A 21,427-nucleotide genomic window follows, 5' to 3' on the forward strand; every position below is an offset into this window, starting at 1 on the left:
TAATTAAATGAAAAAATGAGTATCTTCAGATAGGATTTGAAAATACTGAAGAGTAATGAACTATTTTAAATTAGGATAAAACTAATAAAAATATATAAGTTTTAGGGACTAAAACTATTATTCTACCATACCACTTCATCATCGTCTTTAATTTTTAACTATCAGTGACTAAAAATGAAAAATGAAAAATAACACTAGTGATGAATTTATGGACAAAAAATTAATGATAAAAAAGGAAAAGCGGTAATAATTGGACGACTAATAGTAGATTTTATCTAATTTTTAAAAATAGAAGTCCAAGTCAAAGGCAAAGACAGAGACAAGGAACTGTATTGTTCAAGCAGTCATCAAACACGTTAAATGGTAACTCCTGTGGCCACCTCTTGAATTTGACATTCAAATACAGGGAAGAGAGTCAAAGTGTTTACCGTGATCTTAAATTATGTTTAGAGCAATTCACTTACGTTAATTCCTAAATTAAGAATGTAATGTTTTTATTTAATCTTCAGTAAATTTATGTTTTTTATTAACTAGATATGGTTCATGTTTAGGGTTGATAACTGCTATTTTTAATAATGATAAATTATTCATATGATCATTTGATTATTGTCCCTTCAATATGGAGCAGTTCTAATGGTGTTATTGATGCGTCATGTAGCTGTGGGATTTGTCTACATGACGTGAATGCCTTGCCGTGCTATGTCTTCGAATTCTTGTAATTTCCTACTGTGAACGAAAATACATCCAAGACGTCCTCCATTTCTGCATATCTCTGTATATTTCTGCTCGTTTATCTTATAACTTGGGTTAAAGTAGAATTAAAAACAGGGTAGTCAACCTAAATCCAAATGTGCCTCGATTATGTCCTTCTTGGGGTAGATAAACGCTCATCCTTGTTTATGGTTCTAATGTTCCCAATTGCACAAGTGTTCATCCATGATTGTTTAACCAGTGGAGTTAATGGAATGATATACAACGTTTTAAAGTTCAGGGACTAATTTATATCGACGTCAGTTTTGAGACTGATATAGAATATTTTAAAGTTTAGAGAGCAATTTAAAATAATGGTTGTAGTTTAAGGATATTCTATGCAATTTTCTATTAGAATTAAGATCTCATGTTCCTTTGAAAAGTAGAAAACTAAGCTCTTATTGTTTAAACCTGTACCTATTTGTTTTTCATTAAAAATATATGATGCTATTTTGATGAGTCCCCCAACTATTAAAAATTATAAAATGATCCTCCGACTATAAGACATTGCTTTGTTGAGTCCCTCAACTATTAAAGGTTATAAAATGATTACTCGACTATTCATTATGTTCAAAACTTGTCATTTTTCATTAAAAAACTGGTGGCAGTCTGAATTGAACGTTAACATGCTGATTAAGATGCGATAGTTGTTTGAGATTATAAGATCTCGTTTTTTTCATATCTCAATCAACAAGTTATCGTCCAACTCAGACTGCCGTCAATTTTTTCAAAAAAAAAGACAAATTTGAAACATATGAATAATTATGTTACTATTTTGTAACATTTAATATTCACGGAGTAAATGGGTGATATTAGATGGTTGTTCAAGATTGGTTGCTTACGAATGAGAGGTTGCTTTCTTTGGGTAGACATACTGATGGCAGATATATGCTTTGTTATAGTGAGTTAGAAATCAAAAATCATATCTTCTTTGAATGTGATTTTTAGACAAGTATTTTGAAATCCATAGTTTTCAATGGCCCCAATTTAGGAAATAGAAACCATTCCTTTGTTTGGATAAAGCTTTTAATTAAATTGCTTTAAAGAAATTTTCTTTCTTTGATATAATGTTTAGGGTCTGTCCGATTTTGGTCACTAATCTAAAAATTAAGAGTAAATGGTTGATTATCAGTATTTCCAATTTAAGTCCCTTTGCTATTAATTTTCGTTAAACCCTTTTTGTTCAAATCCCTGACATGGTTGAGGTACTAAAATTGGACAGGAGATAACGACTGAGGGACTAAAATCAAACGGATCGATAACATTAGGACTAAATCGAATAAATCGATAATTTTAGGGATCATTTCCCCTTAATTTTTAAATTGTTGACCATAATCGGTCAAACCGAGAACATAGGGGACTATTTACATAGTTTTCCCTAATGTTTAAAACTATATGCAACACTTGTGAAATTAGAAGCTAGCTAATCTAAAAACCGTGATTTAACTAAACAGTTTATCACCTTATAACCATCACTAATAAAATGTGGAGAAAAAGAAAACATATAAAGGCTGCTGCAAATTTCCCTCGATCAATTGTACAAACTACATCCCGACTAAATGTCACCTACCCTGGAAAAGGGGGAGAAAAGAATCTAACATATTCAAGCTTGAAAGCCGATCGATCATCAATCGAATTCAGGATAGCCATTGAAAGCAGACCATTTATCGAATTCAGGATAGCCAGTCTTAGTTCCCTTTAACTTCCGATCCTCTACATGGGCCATAGGTGGATAGAAAAAATGTTCTCCGATGCTTCTGTAGAAACATGCATTCCATATAAGAAACTCTTTGAATCGATTCCATAATAATAGTAATAATATAATAACTGAAACAGAATGTGTGTTCTAAACAAAAATTATTGGTATATCTTCCAACAAGATTTTAAGGTGATGATTATACGATCTATGTGATCTAGGTTCCAGACTTAAGTATCAGATACAGTAACTCGACAAACATGGATATTCTTTCCCTTTTTTTTTACAAGTTTTTTTGTATATTGGGAACCCGTATCCAACACCTATGTTCGAATGTGTTGGAGCAAGTACTTCAGCAAAAACAAAAAGTCCGGATAAAATAGTTGGTGATAATGATGCAAACTTTGATCTGTCGTTCATTGAATTTAAAACAGAGTCTAAAAGATTAAATGCTCCATAAATAGTATATGATAAATTCAAGGAAGAGGGTTGATAGTTGAGAAAATCCATCAACTTCTGTTGCAGGTGGGTTAATATTTCCTCTTCAATTTTCACATATGCCAACAGCTCAGGAAACTTAACTGCAAAGCCGAAAACAATAACATTCGCAAACTATCAGTATCATACACAACATTTTGATGCATGTCAGCACAGCATAACAGGAACTTGGGACTTAATGGTATCAACGTTTAGATGCTTTATATATAAGAGCAAAGCTAAAAGAAATGGCTGTGCTGACACAATCAGCACCGCATAATTTTTGAATATGCATCAAAGTAAATTAATACATTCAGGGCGTGTTTGGTTCGGGGTATGTGGGATTACCGGGAGAATGAAATCCTCATTCCCCTGTTTGGTTGGCCAATATTTTCAGTCTCGATAATCTTTTATTACCAACAGTGATATTTTGGGGTATATTACCAGGAATGTGAATCTTAGGGCTGTAAATGAGGCAAGACAGATCGCGAGCTACTCAAGATCGACTCAATCAAGGCTCGATAAATACTCGGATCGAATGGACTCAACTCGAGCTTGAGCTCGACTCGAGTTCTTAACGAGTCGAAATGAGCTACTCGATATTCGACTCGAAAAGCTTGTGAGCAGCTCTAAAAAATGTTATATTATAATTTTATATTTTTTAAAATTATATTATAAAAAAATTATTAAAAATACATTATTGATAATTATAAAATTTTAAAAATATATTAAAAATTCTATAATACAACTACCTTCAAAAATTTTTTTTACTTAACCAACTCTAGTTCAATTGTTACATTGTATATTACTAAAAGAAAAATAAAAACACATTTAATTAAGCACATGTTAGATTATACCTTAACCTAAATCCTAAATTCTAAACCCTAAACCCTAAACCTTAAATCTTAAAACCTAAACACTAAACCTTAATCCATAATCTATAAACCCTAAACCCTAAACCCTTAATCCAATTATATAATAAGAGTTAAGTCTAAACCTTAAACCTTAAACCCTTAATCTAATTATGTGATAGAGATTAAGTTATGCACATGAATGTAACATGCAAATTATGTAAAATGAAATTAATAAAATTAACAAAGAGTTTATATGTAAATAAACTGGATTAAGATATTTCTGTGGATGATTCAAATGTAAATAAACTTAGACTCAATAGACATCAAACTTATATTTATGTCGAGTTTCAAGAATTCTAGCAACTGGATTAAGATATCCATTATCAAATTTTCCCCTCTAACACTGATTCTCATGTAGATGATTCTTTCGGATTCAGGTGTGATCCGAATGTTTATCATCTCATTTGGTGAGCCATTGTCTTCTCCGGCAGCATCACTCGACAGATGAGCTTGTAATGACTGGTTTTGCCGATCGAGCTCCATGATTTGAGCTTTCAATGAGGCCAAGTACTCCATTGAACTTGTGAGTACTGAAACTCTGTCTCTCTACATGAAACCCAAGTCCACCGACATTGTTAAAGCTTTTGAATAATTAAAATCATTTGATGCTTGAAATGAATTCAATGGCGACGGGGTGTACCTTGGTACCGGGAGGAAGAAGGGATCGCAATGCTTCGAAGCTTTCATTGAGCTTTTCTCGTCTTTTACGTTCCGAAAACACGTGCTGCAATTGATTGGCGGTGGGTCGGCTTCGCAGCAGTTGTTTACGCCTCACCGAATCTAATTCTCGCAGAACAAAATGGCTCGTTTCAGCAAGTTTTGTGGCCGTAAGCTCGTCCTCGCCGCTGTTGTCTGGGCGGCGCTTAACACCACGGAGCCATAACGTTTAAACGAGGTAGCTTTGGGGTTTTGCTGATGGAATTTAGAGGAGGAAGATGAAGAATGAGAGGTTAGAACAGAAAGGATCGCTTTGGTCTTCAGGGCAATCGCTTTGGTTAAAAATATCATTCTTTTGTTAAATAATTAAAATTCTAAGAAAGTTAAATTATAAATTTATCCTTAAATTATTTTAGATTTATAAAAAATTCATAATTAGAATTTTATATGAAGTTAAGTGGTTAAAATAAAATTTTACAATTTCATTAAACCTATTTATCTTTTTAATTTTGTAAAAAATTATATAAATTTTATGAATTTAAAATTTTTAAAGAAAATATATATAAATTAATTATAGTAATATCATAATAGAATTCAACTTGTTAAAAAACAAATATATAAATAAGGACAATTTGGTAAAATACACATTCCAATAATTTTTTATTCCTTTAACCAAACCCTGTAATCTTACATTCCTGCTAAATCAACCAAACACAAAATAAAACATTCACATGAATCCTATTCCCCGGTAATCTTTTATTCACACTAGTAATCTTACATTCCATGAACCAAGCGCATCCTCAGAAGTGCAGGCCCGAGAAATGGTCATACCGAAGAGGCGTAATAAATGCTCAGGACCATATATAGTTGATGGGGAGACATCATCAAGGGCTACTTCATGGTATAAAAGCATTACAGGCAAAGGTTTGTTGAAGTAACAGCGAATTCCTTTCAAGATTTCTCCAATTGAATCAGTCATTCTGTAGCCACAAGAGAAAAGCCTATGTAGTCTTTTGTATTGTAAACTTAAGATTTGAGATGTAAACAAAATCAAAGGAGAACTTCCTGTTTATAAGTATCATTGAGTATAATCAAAAGTTTGAATAATATTGTCCCTAAAATTCTCCTTTTAAATCCATATACAGAGGACTCTCTTTTGAATGCTTTATTAAGACCATTTTCAGTTTTTCTCATCTACTGGTCCTTCAGATTACACTTCAAAATTTCTTTAATAATATACATTTCACAAGGAAATATAAGAACATCTGAATATATAATTAATATCATGGGATGCCGCAATACATGGTAAGATTGAGGCAAGTTACTATATAATTAATCATGACTGTTTGAAGGTGTTAACGAATCTAAAAGTAAACTTACGTGCCATCCTTCTTGGACCTGTATTCAAGGTACTTTGTCAAAATGCCATCAACATCTTGTGATCGAGGAAGTTTAACAAGCTGCAGAAAAGATGGATTATAGCCACCAAACCAGATTATCAGTATACCAGGGTACGAGCGATATCATTAAATGACCCTAACTAATACTATTCAATAAAAAGCATTAGACGATATGAACTAAATGATTCAATTGCAAGAGCTTTGGTGAGTTTTATCTAATCCATAAGATTAAAGCTTCAGAAGGTTCAAGTAAAGGCTACATAAGCCTCATTGACAGAACTGACAAATGAATAACGACATTATTATGGATGCAACTGTTACTTCCATAATTTCTCTGATTCAAGTTAAATTATCAAGCAACTAGTGATAGTTTAAGAGACCTTCTGAAAAAAGTAAAATCTTCAGAGAAAAAAATTACTCCAAAATTCTTAGAATAGTTCATGCACCTTATCCTGTTGCATAACAAATTCCCAATCATCATCAACAAGCTGCTTCCTTAGGGTTTGATGGAATTTGGATCTTGTTAAGCTTCTCCATGGATGAATTATCCTTCTTAAAAATATTAAAACAGATTTCAAAACCAGAGAGAGAGGGAGAGAGAGAATCAAAGGATTTAGAAAAGAAATAAGAAAGAGAAAAATTCAACAGCTGTAAGCCTCTAATTAAATCAATATACAAACAGACCTCAACACCTGAGTCGCTCTTTCTCTTCTTCCCTTTTGGCACTGCAACAAGTATAAAGAATTAATCTCCAATAGAAAAGGTTAATGTCTTTGAAAGAAGCCCTAATGCTAGTTAAAAAAAGGTTCCCAATTAGGTTGACAATTAGTTAAAAGCAGCCCTAGTGATAGTTAGGGACTTCTGAAGAAGCTCGTCAGGAATCAATGGTTGACTCAATTTATGTATCAAAATATAATCAGTGTAGAGATGGGGCCATTGACAATTGCAATAGCCTATTAGATTTCTTTTCTCCTCTGTCATTAAATAAATGCATTTAAAAAACACATTCACTCAATCACCTTAGAATGCCAATACAAGACCATGGAACTAAATGCCACATGTAACATTAGTATTTACTGAAAGTTCAATACAACCTCTACATTAACCAAATGCTAAAACTACATCGAATACAAGAACTGAAAATCACGTGAGAATGTCACAATCAAGAAAAATGTTTGACAGGACTCTTGTAGGATATGATAGGATAGGGCAGCGACAGGGTTTTCGGGGGCCTGTACAAATTCTTATAAAGGGATCCCTATTTTCTAGATATATTTAATTTTGAGGCAACAATAGCGGCGTTTTCTTTTGACAAACGCCGCGATAGATCTATCTATAATGGTGTTTTATCAATAAAGCCGCAATAATAATGGCGTTTTCTTGAAAAACGTCGCAATAGGTCCGTTTATAATGTCGTTTATTAGAAAAACACCACTATATATATACTTTTTTAAGGATTTTTTGGGGGCCTGCGCGGTCGCGCAGTTCGCGCCGCTCCAGACACGGCCCTGGATAGGAGTATTTTGATGATACAGAAAAGTCATTGCAGATGAAAGAAAATCAATTATAAAGACAGGAGAATATAAAAAAAAAACTAAAAATATGCTGACCAGTGTTCTTAAGGTTCTCTTTATCCACTTTTGCATCTAGAAAGATAAAAATACAATAAATTAGATGGGCTCAATTAGAGAATGAAGGCAAACAATAATGACAACAGTATAAACTATAAGAAAAGTTACCAACTTTTAAAAGATTCCTCAACATGCAGTGCAGCTATACTTAAATATGGACACGGATAATGAACAAAAGTATTAAGATATTAATAAACAAGCCAGCGTCAAAGGAGTTAACTGATCAGTAGAGCTTTTGGCTTTGTATGACTTAAACGCCCTAACCTTGAACCTCTTTCAACACCCTGTTTTTTGTTAAGGGCTTGCTGCTTCACGACATTCTCTTCAGTATTTTTCATCAACCGATCAGCTGCTACCCATTCGTCCCAACTGTTGGCAATATGTCCAACCCGTAGTAATGATTTCTGTTTCCCGTTTGAGAAAGGGGGAAATGAAAGCAATCATTTTCCGGTAATATATTGGGTTTTGATTACCTTTCAGGATTTCATTATAGCATAAATGAATTATTACCCACAAAGAAAATGTAAGGAAGAAAAAATATGCAAATTTAAACCAAACAAACCTTGTTTCTCTTGATTAAAGGGGAAACGAGGATAGTAAGTGATTAAATAAATATTTTAGCTTAAATATATGTCAGGATCCCCAATTTAATTGATGAATGTCAATTACCTATTTCACTTGAAAGTATAATACTGCTTAATATTTATATAAGAAACATTATAAAAAGGGATGTTGTAGACTTTTAGTGCTTTAAAGGGCAAGTTTTCTGAGGAATAGCTTTATAATAAATTTCACATGGACACTGTTAGGTTAAAATTTTTAGATGCATCAAGAGTTGTGAAAATTTAAATGACAAATCAATCAAAAACAAAAATAAGGCAGTAACTTTGATTAAGCTGAGACCATATTACTGAAGCCATACTTTTATTCCAACCCTGCAAAACAGCAAAACAAATATCTCTCAATACCATACACAAGTAGTGTTTAGCTTATCCTCGCCAAGGGTGTGCCGTAGGAGGTTCCACAACTACGTCAGCTTCACAAAAAGGTGCGGATCCATGATTTATAGTTATGTTAAGGATTGCTTGGAATGCTTATATCTAGCAGTGTGTGTGTGTTCAGGAATACTCTGAGTAAGCTATTGGGAATCTTAATGGTTCCTATTTTCTTTAATGTATGATTCTTTGTTTTCTAGCTAGATTGCTCAACAGTTCTGATATAACGGTTTAACTACTTAGTTACTTGCTTATCTAAGAAAACAAGACAAGTAGACTTACAAGGTAATGAACGAAATACTTCCATTCTTTCTTCCGAAGCTCCACTTTCTGAAACGTAATATCTAGCAAGGGCCGTGATAGGCGAGGACAGGTTCGCCCTCAGAGAAGATGTTTGAATCGGAAGGAGGGGTGTTGCGGCTTGAAGTATCGGCGTCGGCTGTCGTCTCCTCCTTCAACGAGCTTCCCATATTTTTGCCTGGTTTTTGCAGCAGAAAGAGAGGGAATTATAAAATATAGAATATTAAAATTTAATCCATTTTAATTTTTTAATATTAAATTTATAGTGAATTCGATTTTTTTATTTGAATCAGATAAAAACGTTAATAAGGGAAAAAAAAAGGGACAAACTATATCCGATTTTGATTATCGGTTAAAAAAGAAGTGATTTTAGTCTTGTTTTATCGGTCCATTCGAATTTAATCCTCTAAGTAATTAACTCCCGTTAACACCTTAATGGAAATGTTACGTGACAATTAAAAAATTTAAAAAATCCACATGTTATTCTTTCTTTCTTCTTCTTCATGGTGTTGCACTTGATATAATTTTAGACAAATGATAGCTGTTATGAACCCGAACACTGAGCTGTTAGCTGCTGCTGAAGGGAAAGATTATGAGTCGACTGTGGATTTGGAATATCAACTTCTTGTATTGGAAAGGAAAAGGAATTAAAACAAACAGGGACATGCCCATGACCTCAAAGCTTATCAACAAATAGGCCTAAAGGTTGATTCATTGCACGTTATATTTAATACAGAAAATGATGAGCATTATGAAATATAAATATGAAAAACTGACATATGGATCATAAGGAACTTTGAAATGAAATATAGAAGAAAACTCTTATTCGGATTTCTCAGGATACATGAAACTGCACCAAAATTTCACTCTCATGCTGATCAGTGGTACTGAAACATGTTTTTTTCTAAATGCATTTTTTAGATTTACCTGCAAATGAACTTCTTACAACCTCGAAAACAAGAACAAAGAAATCATGTACAGGTTCAAACAACCGCAAGTTATAGCAGCAGGAAGATCACCGTTGCCCCCACCCCTAACGTCGAAACCAAATGTAGAGGCTGCACAAGCAACACCGGTACCCACAGACGGACAGTGTCACATTTGACTTCATCACTTTCAATGTGGCAGCAGCTGGAATACCTTTGTCGATTCCACGGTCACCTCTATTCATTTCTAACATAAGGGACTATTCGTATAGTTTACAAAAAAAAAATACAAATTTCGAGTCCTTCCCGAGTTGGGTCCGGCTTGGTCAGCGGAAACGGGTGTACTTTACTATTAGGCTTTTAATGAGGTCAAATTCTGTCATTGGTGCTTATATTATATATAAGTTATGAATTTAATCTACATACTCTTATTTACTCAATTTAAATTTTTTTTTTTGAATTTTAAAATTTTAATCTTGAATCAAATAATATAAAGATATATAATAGGTAAAAAAATAGAAACTAAATAATTATTTTATTAAATGTTAGAAATAAATTTTGAAATTATGCCTATATAAAATAATTGAAAACTTACCAAGCTCATAAATATGTTCTCTTCATGGGATATCTTCAATTCCTTTAGATTTATTTATTCAATTAATTTAATCATTTTTATATAAATATTCTATTATATATCAATTGATGAAAATAATTATTACACGAATTAATAATTAAATCATTTATCATTGACGGATTACCTATGATTAGGTTTTATTTTCACAAACCATGTAATATCATTAAGAGGGTACAATTTTCTCTTTAATCGAGTTACAATTTCATGTTTAATGTAAATATATCATGTATGAGTTACACATCAATATATAAACTATCAAACTACTGCTTGAGACGCATTAGTTCTTGATATATCAATGTATACAAGTCACGCACGTCGTTTTGTATTTACTCAAGATTAAGGTAAATATATTTAGATCTTCACAAATGAATTTAAACTATAAACAGATTTAAGATTAAATCATCATGGGTCTAGCCTAATGTGTTGTTAATCCAAATTAACACACCTATGTCTTTATTTGGGAGTAAGCCCGCTTCCATAGTCACAAGCTATTTTTTAAAAAAAAAATTAGATAACATAATATTTTAAACATAAATTATTTATTCAAAATATTTTCACAGATTATAAATTTATAATAATATATCTCAATCCGACCTAAATCTAAAATTTTGAGTATCACATATAATCACCAAAATACGTACCCATATTTCTTTAAAACTAACTACATATATTAAAGTGTGAGTTGATACCCTCCGACTTTAAAAAAGAAAAAATCTCATTGAATTTTTCCGACTCCACCGCTATATACATGTACGAATTCCACACAGAGAAGGAAAATCGTATTAACAAAGAATCTCTTGAACTACGGAAGAGATGAAAACAATTCTAGGATAAACAAGGAAGTTTGTATTATTATTTTAATTTATCAAAAATTGAAAACAGAATGAATAATAATGAATATACAATACAAAATAAATCTTTGTTGCTAAAAGTAATACCGCTAACTGTAAGCTAAAATAATCTGTTCCTCGAACCAGAAACATCGTTATCACCTAGTGTTCTACTCTCAATGAACAAGGCTTCTTCCAGCCCGAAACATGGCTCACACCAGAGTCAATTTCCCACACCAGGGTTTGGACCGGAGTCCTTGATGGCCCCATGAGTTCGACTATCAGGGAACTTGTTTCCCACACAGGACTCGGACCAGAATCCTTTATGCTTCCTAGATTGATGCTAACAGTCACCCCGTTCCCTAGGCTCGAACCTGAATTCTTAATGCCGCCAAGGGTCGAGCTATGTCCCTCGCCAGGGCTCGGACCCGAGTTCTTAATGCCACCCAGGGTTTGACTATCTGTGAACTTGTGTCCCTCACCACCAGGGCTTGGACCAGAGTTCTTAATGCCTCCGAGGGTCCGACCATCAACGAACCCGTGTCCCTCACCAGGACCGCTAGGACCTGACCCTTTGATGGCACCGAGATATAATCCAATATCGAAGAAATCGGGGACCTTTCGACCTGCAAAATTCCGAGACATCAAGGCGTTGAAAGGATCACGAGCTTCAGCGACACTTGCAATGAAACTCGACGCTAAAACAAAAGTAGAAAAGATTAAAAAAGATTTGACTGCGTTCATCGTATCAGGAAAAAAAATGAAATTTTATGTTGCATGGAAATGAGAATCTGAGCCGACTCTTTTATAGTGAGGAGAGATTTTGACTAAGTTTGCATTGCTTGGGAAATACTTCAATTAATCGATTAAAATTCAAAGGAAAACGTGGTGAAAATTGTGTTCTTCGTGGAGGAAACAACTGGGGAAGGTTCGGGGAATGTGATGTATAGTGGAAAACTGGAAAGAAAATGGCTATTGAGATTGCGAGTCCAACATGGAAACTTGAATCGTAGAAAAAAAAATAAAGGAAACGAGAGCCATACAGTGTTTGATTATTTGAATTTCCATGGCTGCCCGACGGCCTCACCAGTCGTCTCCGAATGTAATTTTTTCCCATTAGCAGATTCCATTTGCTCAAAATATTCAATAAAACCCCAAATTTATTTATACCGGGCAACTTTGGTTTGATTTTATTAAATTCTGATTCATTAGATGAGTAATTTAAAATTGATGTTGTAAAAATTTATTATAGACATTACTTTCATCTATATTATTAAGATTCAAATTCTAATATTAATTTAATATCATACAATTTAGTCTTAAAACCCTTGTTCTAGCCATTTGCCCTTCTTTTCTTATATTTTGGTAGCCGACTATATTAACTTTAATATTGGTCGTCAATTACTTGTATTTATTAATATTTTTCTATATTTTTTATATTATATCTTGTTTTTTTTTGTGTTTTTAGTTTTTAATAACCGTCTTTATGACACGTTTTTTTTTTTCTGTTTTTATGAAATACTTTCATTTGTATTTTGACACGTTTTTATTTTCTTTATCGATCATTTGGTCGTTTTTTCTTTGTTTAATTTTTCAAGGTTTGATTTTACGTCATCACGACTGATCAAGATGACATTTTTTATTATTATATTGATCTTCCTTGTTTTGGTCCTCAGATTGAACTTGGATACACGATTTGCATCCGTAGATAGTTTTCTCACGACACTAAGTTATGATTTGCTGTTGTCGATGGTTTTTCATTAGTTTAATCTCTTGTTGTGGTTTGTTCATCAATGCAATCAAATTTGTTTGTATCTATATTTTGTTCAAGATTTTTGGATGGGTCTTAACACGTTCCATGTATGATCTTTCTATGATATCGAGCGGCTAGTTTTCAAACTACATTAATACAATTAATTGTTATATTTGTATAAAAAATCGATATTATATAAAAAAATATAAATTAATAATTAAAATCTCCATTAGAAATTATTAATTATGTTTAGTTTATTAAACTCTTAAGGTCCGGTCAGTTCAGTTATCTTTAACAAATCCATTTTATTTTGATTTGATATTTTAAAAGATAAAAAATGACGTAGATGGACAATAACAAATTCTGAAATATTTAATTTAAGTCAAACCTTTTACTGCTCCGACTTTGGGTACCATAGACAAAATACATGTTTGAATTTCCAAGGCCTTGACGATGTGTCATGCGACCACGCTTTATGGCGAAATCAAAAGTTTGACTGCTTTTCTTTCTCAATTAACAAAGATTCAAATACTAACAACACTGCTAGAGCAAGGGATTTTGAATCTGTGATTTATTTTATCAAAGTTTTTTAAAATATTAAATATTTTCCAACCTCTTATAAAAATATGACGTGGCTCAACTATTTTATACCCCTTCTTGTCATTTACCTTTTTTTTCGATTTGTTTTTATAATTATAACATCCAATTAGTAATTTACATTGAACATATTATTTTGATTTGCAGCATACACTCATAAAGTCTACATATTAACTTAACTTATACAGTATAGTAGAAATATTATAATGAATGCCAAAGTTTGATGCCCTTTCTACCTTTGTGTCGAGTAATCTATGTGACAATGTTTTTTTTTTTTAATTATTGACAAAATTATTTTAACATAACTTCAAGTTGATATTATTCATAAGGCTTCACGTAGGGGTCACTGAGGTCTGAGGCTTCCTTTTGTTATGGTGTTTATATCCCGATAATTGCACTTCGAAAGTAAATGTATTTTCGTTTTTGTTGTTTTCTGTAATTACACATTGATTAATTTAGATATTAAAGTTTTTGATAAAATTTTAATAAAATAGCGGGTTGATTTAGTAATTAGACATTAACTTTTCTTTCTATTTAGACATAATATCAAAAATAGTCCCCAATGTTTATCAAAGCTGCTGGTTTTAGCTCATATTCTTTTCATTAGAATATTTTCCCCCAATGTTTTATTTTGGAGCAAAAACTCCCTCTATAGATGAAAATCATTAGTTATTACATGATTAACAGTCCAAATAGGAGTTTTTTTAACTTCAAATGAAACGTTGAAGGCTAAAATACCCTAAAAATAAGGGACAAAATGATTATTCTGTCAAATGTTAGAGACTTTTTGGTCATAAAATAAAATGTTAGGGACTAAAATTCTCCAAAAAATAAAATATGGAACAAAATAACTATTTTAATAAACCTTGGGGGGGCTAATTTTAACATTATGCCTTTGATTCTATTTAATTTGGATTTAACCCCTTTTACCTCTCATTTTTCATTTATTGATGTAACACTTTTTTCTTAAAAAAAATATCAACACTTAAAACGTACGTGAATATTAAAGATTATAATGTTTTAAAAAATAAAAATAAAAATTATTATTTCAATCAAATGATAAATATTAATTTTAACATTATATTTTTAATAAATTATTCAACATTTATACAAAGATTTCCGACAATTTTAACGATTTTTGTGAACTCTTGTATATCATATACTAAGTTAATATATAAGGGGTGCTTAATTTTTTTTTGAAATATAACTAGATGTATGTATTAATGTGAACAGCTTACGATGCTTCTTAAGTATACTTAGATGTAAAATTTACAAGTCTCGACTAATCAAATAAGAACATTTGTACAATTGCAGTTCCAAAAATATTTTTGAGGGTGAACGTATATATATGTTAACAACACAACTTTTTTATATGTGATGGACAAAAATAAAAATTCCAGGGTGGATACTATCAACAAAAAAAAAATCGAAGAAAATTTAGATTTCAATGTTGGTATGTACCAACCCTAAGTAAGTTGTAAATCCACCGTTGAGTTTGTATAAATGTTGATAATATGATTGTAAGATAATGAAATCATGTTTAGTATGCATATATATATGATATAAAAATATATGACATCTTTAATGATGGTTGATATGTATATGAAATTAAAAACATATTGACTTTATTAATTTGACTATATAAATATGATTAATTTACCTTTAGATTTTACATGTATATATTATATATAATATATAATTTTTAATAATTTATAATTGATCATTTTATAGTTTGTTATATGTTTTTATTTTTTTTATTTTTAATATTGTTTTTAGTATTTTTTAAAATAGTAATTTATTTTTAGTATTTTTAAATATTTGAATTATAATTTAAAATATATATTATTTAAAAATTAAATAAGTCCTTAAACTTTAGAAAAAATAAATTGGCTTTCGAACTCGACCAACAAATTAGTTTAGCAAGTTATCACCCACTATGGACTGTCATGTTAATATCGTAATGATCAACGTTTGATTCTTTTGATCAAAGGGACAAATTGATTTTTTTCTCAATTTAAAGCAATATGAAGTGCAAAAAAGGTTAAAGGATCACATTGATTTTTTTGAAAAATTTTAAGGGTCTCAAATACCATTAAGCCTTTAATTTTAAAGGAATTCGAGGGGGTTATAGGTTTAATTTGTTGAGTTTGTGACATCATTCGATAAAATTGACTCCATATTCGCGTTCAAGAGGCCAAAAAAGAGTGAACTGGAAATTTTGGGGTCCAACGACGTTGTCTACGACAAACAATGATGACCAACTAACGTTGTGGTGAGCCGTGAGTGGCGATCGGAGACAGGAGACTTTGGTCAAATTCAATGATTAAATTGATATTTTATATTAACTTTAGGGTCAAAATGATAATTCATCTAAAATTTAGAGGTTAAATTAAAAATTAATCTCTTTTACTAATATGTCATGTCATCAAATATGAATTAACAATTCAATGATCAAAATGTAACGATCAATTACGTAAGTGATCAAATTTTAGTAAATCAATAACGTAATTGATCGAAATGTAACTTTTGCAAAATAAGTGATCATGAATAAACAAAACATAAACAAAAATGATCATTTCGATAGTTTAATCAAATATTAAATTAAAACGAATTTTTTTTTCCTTTTTTGATTGTTGCTACTTTCCTAATGATGCAACTCCATAATTTCATCTCAAACTCTTCGATCAATCATCTACATGTGGAAAATAAACCTTTTGTCGAACTTCACACTCAAAGAGTAGTAAATTATAATGCATAAACGTGGTCAAACTAGTTCTCCCATATACAAATATGAACACGAAAAGGACCAACCCAAATAGATCCAATTGCCCATCATGTTTAAAACCGACAAAACTGGAGGAAGGAGGATGGGAACTACAAATGATAAAAAGATAGTTATGGTGTAAGATATGAGTCATTGAATGCCATTGCCCATCATGTTTTCACTGCCAAAATTGTCATTTTTTTATTATGAAACAATTTTCTCTGATTGAACTAATCCATTCAACTGATCGAATCAAGAATCAATAATTTAATCTCCGATTTTGATGCTTTTCGTCATTGAAATTCGATGTCTGCCATGGGTTTTTTATTATTAAAACTGGGATTCCTTTATAGAAAAAGAGCTATGACTTTACCTTAATTCTGTGATAACAAAGAAAGCTTGTCCATACATTGTGTGTTGAAGATAGGATTCTAAGTTTCTTTTGTTTAAATGGGAAGAGTTTTCTTTTCATTATCAATTGGACTCCACTTATTCCAACAGGGCTGAAAGAAGTAGGCATTAGTGCTGTCTTTTATGTTACACAATCCGACAATTACGTATACAAATTCAGACAATGACTAATCGAGACACAAAGGTTTTAGTTTTGCGTTAATTCATCCAACAGCAGAAAATCATGTAGTTGATGTGTTGAAAAAAAAAAGGCAAAACAGATAAGCATCGAGCTTTTTTTTTAATGGTTAACATCAGCATTTGCCCGGCCCCCATGATATATGCATTCAAGCATCACAACCCCCCCCCCTCTCTATTGTATTAGAAACTCCTATATCTTAGTTGAGAATCCTTGAGTTCCATGGCCTTCCCGTGGAACGCCGACGCCGACGGGTCCAAAACCGGAGTCAATAACTTGGGGGATTTGTTAAGTTTAGGGCTCAACACAGGGGAAATGGCTGTTGCAATCAACAAGGTTTTCTCATGCAACTTCTGCATGAGAAAGTTTTATAGTTCTCAAGCGTTGGGTGGTCACCAGAACGCACACAAGAGAGAACGAGGGGCTGCCAAAAGGTTCGGGTCTAACAGAATCGGACCGCCTTTGATGGCGATTCGGTCGCTCCGTGTCCGACCTCATTCTCTGGTTCACAAGGGTGTAAGATCAGAAGGGTCATCAGTGATGGCAAGGTTTAGTGATTCCAGGCCTATGTTTGGGGTTGCTGGGACACCGTTCTTGATTGAAGATTCGATGGATGTGATTTGGCCTGGAAGCTTTCGGCTCGAGAAATTGCCGATGCAAGGACCTGAACCTGCCACTGATTCGCACAAGGTTGATTTAAACATGAGGTTGTAGGCGTTTTAATTGTCATCTAACTGTTATATAATTAATTTATATAAAGGCTTCGTTTCTGTTTAGTATATGTTTTATGTGCTCATCTATTGTCAAATAATTATCATGAACGGAGTTTATTTAATGATCTTAGTTATAAAAAGGTAGTGTTATCTTCTTTATAAAAGTTTCGGATTCGAGTAATTGCATTTGTAGGGAATGTATACCTTGTCAAAATCACTATGAACTGCTTGCTTTTTCTTCTGCAATTAGACTAATTGTTATAACGTCCAACATTAATTTTTATTATGAGAAATCTTTATCAGCTGTGAATAAACAAGGCTAGATAAGCTATTAATCGAGTATTAATTAAGCCGAATCCAAATCATAACGTTGTAATTTTAGGAAAGTTTTTAGATTTGGGCTTTGAGCTGAATCCAAAATACAATCTGATCCTATTTAACATCAATCAGTGAAAGAATGGGCTCTGAATCCAAAAATGTAAAACAAAAGCTTCTTCTTGTTGGTTCCATAAAAGAAAAACAGAAAATAGTCCGAGAAAATGATGGAAACCCATGCCTGATAGTTCGGGATTGAGCCCAATTTTAAATTGACCAAAACCCAGAGAATTTTCTTTTTATTATTCTACAAAATCCGGGGAAAAGATGAAGAAAAACAAGAAAAAGAAAAGGACCCACCCTTCGTATGACAGGCAAAGAGCAAATGGGTTTTTATTCATTTCCTTCCCCTCTTCACCAAAGCCTCACCTACATTGATTTTGTGATCAACCTCTTTATCTACAGCTCAGGTATTTTGTTTTCCAGTTCTCCTTTCTGTTTATGTATTTTGTTGGATATTTGATTTTTTTTTAAAATTCCTTTTCCTGTTTTATTTATGTATTTTGTTGGATATCTGGGGTTTTTTGTTTTGTTTCGACGATGTAGATTGTTGGTCTTAAAATATGTTTATAATAAAGGATGGAAAAAAGAAGATAATTTTCAGAGGTGTTGAGAAAGAAACGAATTTAGTTTGGGATTTTGTGAAAAGTTAAATGCAAATTAATATAGGAGAATTTCATGCTTTAAATAATTGATAAATAAACCTTAATTTTCATGAGCTATTTTTTCATCTTTTAACATGTTGGTTGATGGATTTTCAAATGGTTTCAATTCATAGTCTTCGATAATCCAACATTTCTTTTATTAGTTCTTAGGACATTAGGGTTCTTTAGAGACTTGAATAGTTGAATAGCCGATTTCAGACTTGGTGCAAAGAAGTAAGAACTTGAATTTGGGGATTATCTTGTATTTGATTGCTTAAAGCGTCTCCAGATATGACATTCCACCTCCATTAGGTAGGCAAGCTCCGGGTTAATGTTCCAATCGATCTGCCGGTTTCTTGATAAGGTAGCCTATGAATTGCTAGACTTATCTTGAGATCTGGGTCAGTTATGTTTTGTTCGGTTCGTTTTGTTTCTATGTTGAAATTTTTTACTGATATGGTGTGTTTTTCTTCTGCCTAGGGTGTCTGTGCTGGTTCTGATATTCCATGAAAATTTTCTTTATGTTTATATTGCTAATTCTTTTTGTTTGTTTATTTAAGAATTTGCAATTGGTTCTCATTGCATTGTCTTGAACTACCGGTGACTTTGGGCATCTATGGCCGGTATTGAGCAACACGAGGCAAGTGATTCTGCTTCATCTCTGATAGATCAGCTTCATAAGGCGATTCATGAACTGGAAGCTTTCAAGGATGCTTCTGAGAACAAGGTTCATTGGACAGAAATCAAACAATATTTCTGCAATCTCCAGGTGACATTAAAGAAGAAATCTGAAGAGCTAGAAGCTAAGGAGAAGGAGTACGTGGTGAAAGAAGCTGAAACTCTTGCGTTGATTGTTGAGAAGGAGACAATTGTTGCTACTAAGGAACAAGATTACTTAGACCGTGTCCAGGAGCTGAAAGATGCTGCTGTTGCTACCATTGCTGAGGCACGTGCAAATTTCCGGTCAACAGCTGCTGATTCTCTTGATTCTGGGGAAAATGAAGACACCAAGGTAAGAAGTTCTGTTGGTGATATAAACTCCCCCGATGAGGAATTTCCTTGTAAAACAAGTGAAAATACTGAAAACATAGCTGCCAATGTTAAGCTACGTCCAGAGCTGACAAAATTTTGTGAGCAAATGGATGCTAGAGGACTTCGAAATTTCATAACAGAGAATCTGAAATTTCTTAATGACATTTGTCGGGAACTTCCCCTTGCACTCGAAAGTGCAAGCGAACCAGCCCGTTTGGTGCTGAATTCACTGGAGGGGTTTTACCCTCCAGATGAAACAACTCAAACGGTGGATAAGACGGATGCTTCCCTTCAGGGCATGCGCAAGTCCTGTCTCGTCTTATTAGAAGCCATGGCTATCTTTTTTTCCAAAACTGACCCCGACGATACTCACCTTTTGAACCCTGAAATCAAGCTGCTAGCCAAAGCAATTGCTGATGAGTGGAGACCTAAGTTGTCTAATGCAGGCAGTGGTGCTGCCATTGACAATTCAGTGGAAGCGGAAGCATTTTTGCAGCTCCTTGCTACTTTTAAGATCGCTTCGGAGTTTGAGAAAGAGCAACTCTGCAAGCTTGTTTTTGTAGTTGCTCACAGCCTGCAGGCACCTGAGCTTTGCCGTTCCGTTGGATTAACACTGAAAATGCCAGGTCGGTATGGAGGCAGGACCATTGTTTCCATACGATGAATCTCAAGTTAACACTAATGTATTTGTCTTGCTGATGGCTATACCACAGTTTGGTGTTGATTTGCTAAACCAAGTCTTACTATGGCAGGTCTTGTTGAGTTATTGATTAACAGCGGGAGACAAGTTGATGCAGTACGATTTATTCATTCATTCCAGCTTACTGAAAGATTTCCTCCTGTGCCCCTCTTGAAGATGTTCTTGAAAGATCTGCGGAGAAACTCACAAGGGAAGGGCGGGGGCTCTCATGGTGCTGATGGTTCACAGGTAGTGTATGACAATCCGTTACTATGATTTATCTCTATACTAAAATACCATCCGGTGATTTCTTCTTCATATACAGGATGACATAAATGCACGAGAACTTGCTGCCTTGAAAGCCGTAGTAAGATGTGTTCAAGACTATGGCCTAGAAGCAGATTACTCCCTTGATCCACTCCAGAAAAGGTTGGCCCAACTGGAGAAAGCAAAAGCAGACTCGAAGAAAAGAGGGGAGATTCAGGTAAACATCACCCATGGAAGAAATCAAGACCCAACAGTGGATTTCGAGGATTTCGGGGACCTCCAGGTAGGCAAGCTCCACCGGTTTACAACCACAGGGCTGCATTTACAGGGATGCCGGAAAGGTATACTCATGTTGGTCCAAACCCCTACAGTTATCAAGTCCCGAGCCAACCGGCCTATGCCCATCAAGCCAATGATGAAAGATTCTACTACTATACTCAAGATGACAAAATTCCGACGCCGTCATACAATGCAGCTACATCCAACTATGGAAGCTACAGTGGCGGCGGATTGCAACCATCAAAGCAGCCATTTATGTAGTTTCGTTTTGTTAATATTACAGTTCACCATAGATGCATGATCAGTTCATCAAAGAATATTTTTCCCAATGTGGTGCTAACTGATAATATACTCATCCTTTTTCCCCGTTTAAAGCTTAAATTAACAGATTTTTATTAGTTTCTAATATACTCATAAGCATACATTTCGAACCTGCAATTTTCAAGTGAAGGAGCCAACAGATAATTAAACTGCAAATTTATACTAGACATACAACACACTAAATATAAGCTCGAGTGAGGAAAG

At 33.2% G+C, this 21,427-nt stretch overlaps 2 protein-coding genes and 2 pseudogenes across 2 annotated transcripts; 2 read left to right on the plus strand and 2 right to left on the minus strand.

Moving 5' to 3' along the window:
• Positions 1-2,438: 2,438 nt before the first annotated feature.
• LOC120132389 lies at positions 2,439-9,108 on the minus strand (annotated as a pseudogene).
• A 2,249-nt stretch (positions 9,109-11,357) lies between these two features.
• On the minus strand, positions 11,358-11,969 carry LOC120132384. The gene has a single exon (XM_039149156.1). It carries the CDS (start codon positions 11,952-11,954, stop codon positions 11,373-11,375), a length of 582 nt encoding a protein of 193 aa, XP_039005087.1. The 5' UTR covers positions 11,955-11,969; the 3' UTR covers positions 11,358-11,372.
• Positions 11,970-17,103: 5,134 nt separating this feature from the next.
• Positions 17,104-17,642, plus strand: LOC120132418 (zinc finger protein 7-like). The gene has a single exon (XM_039149180.1). It carries the CDS (start codon positions 17,136-17,138, stop codon positions 17,625-17,627), a length of 492 nt encoding a protein of 163 aa, XP_039005111.1. The 5' UTR covers positions 17,104-17,135; the 3' UTR covers positions 17,628-17,642.
• Positions 17,643-18,287: 645 nt separating this feature from the next.
• On the plus strand, positions 18,288-21,300 carry LOC120132374 (annotated as a pseudogene).
• Positions 21,301-21,427: the final 127 nt, after the last annotated feature.

Source organism: Hibiscus syriacus, unplaced genomic scaffold, assembly GCF_006381635.1.
Source record: "Hibiscus syriacus cultivar Baekdansim isolate YM2019G1 unplaced genomic scaffold, ASM638163v2 tig00110562_pilon, whole genome shotgun sequence".
Taxonomy (NCBI): domain Eukaryota; kingdom Viridiplantae; phylum Streptophyta; class Magnoliopsida; order Malvales; family Malvaceae; genus Hibiscus; species Hibiscus syriacus.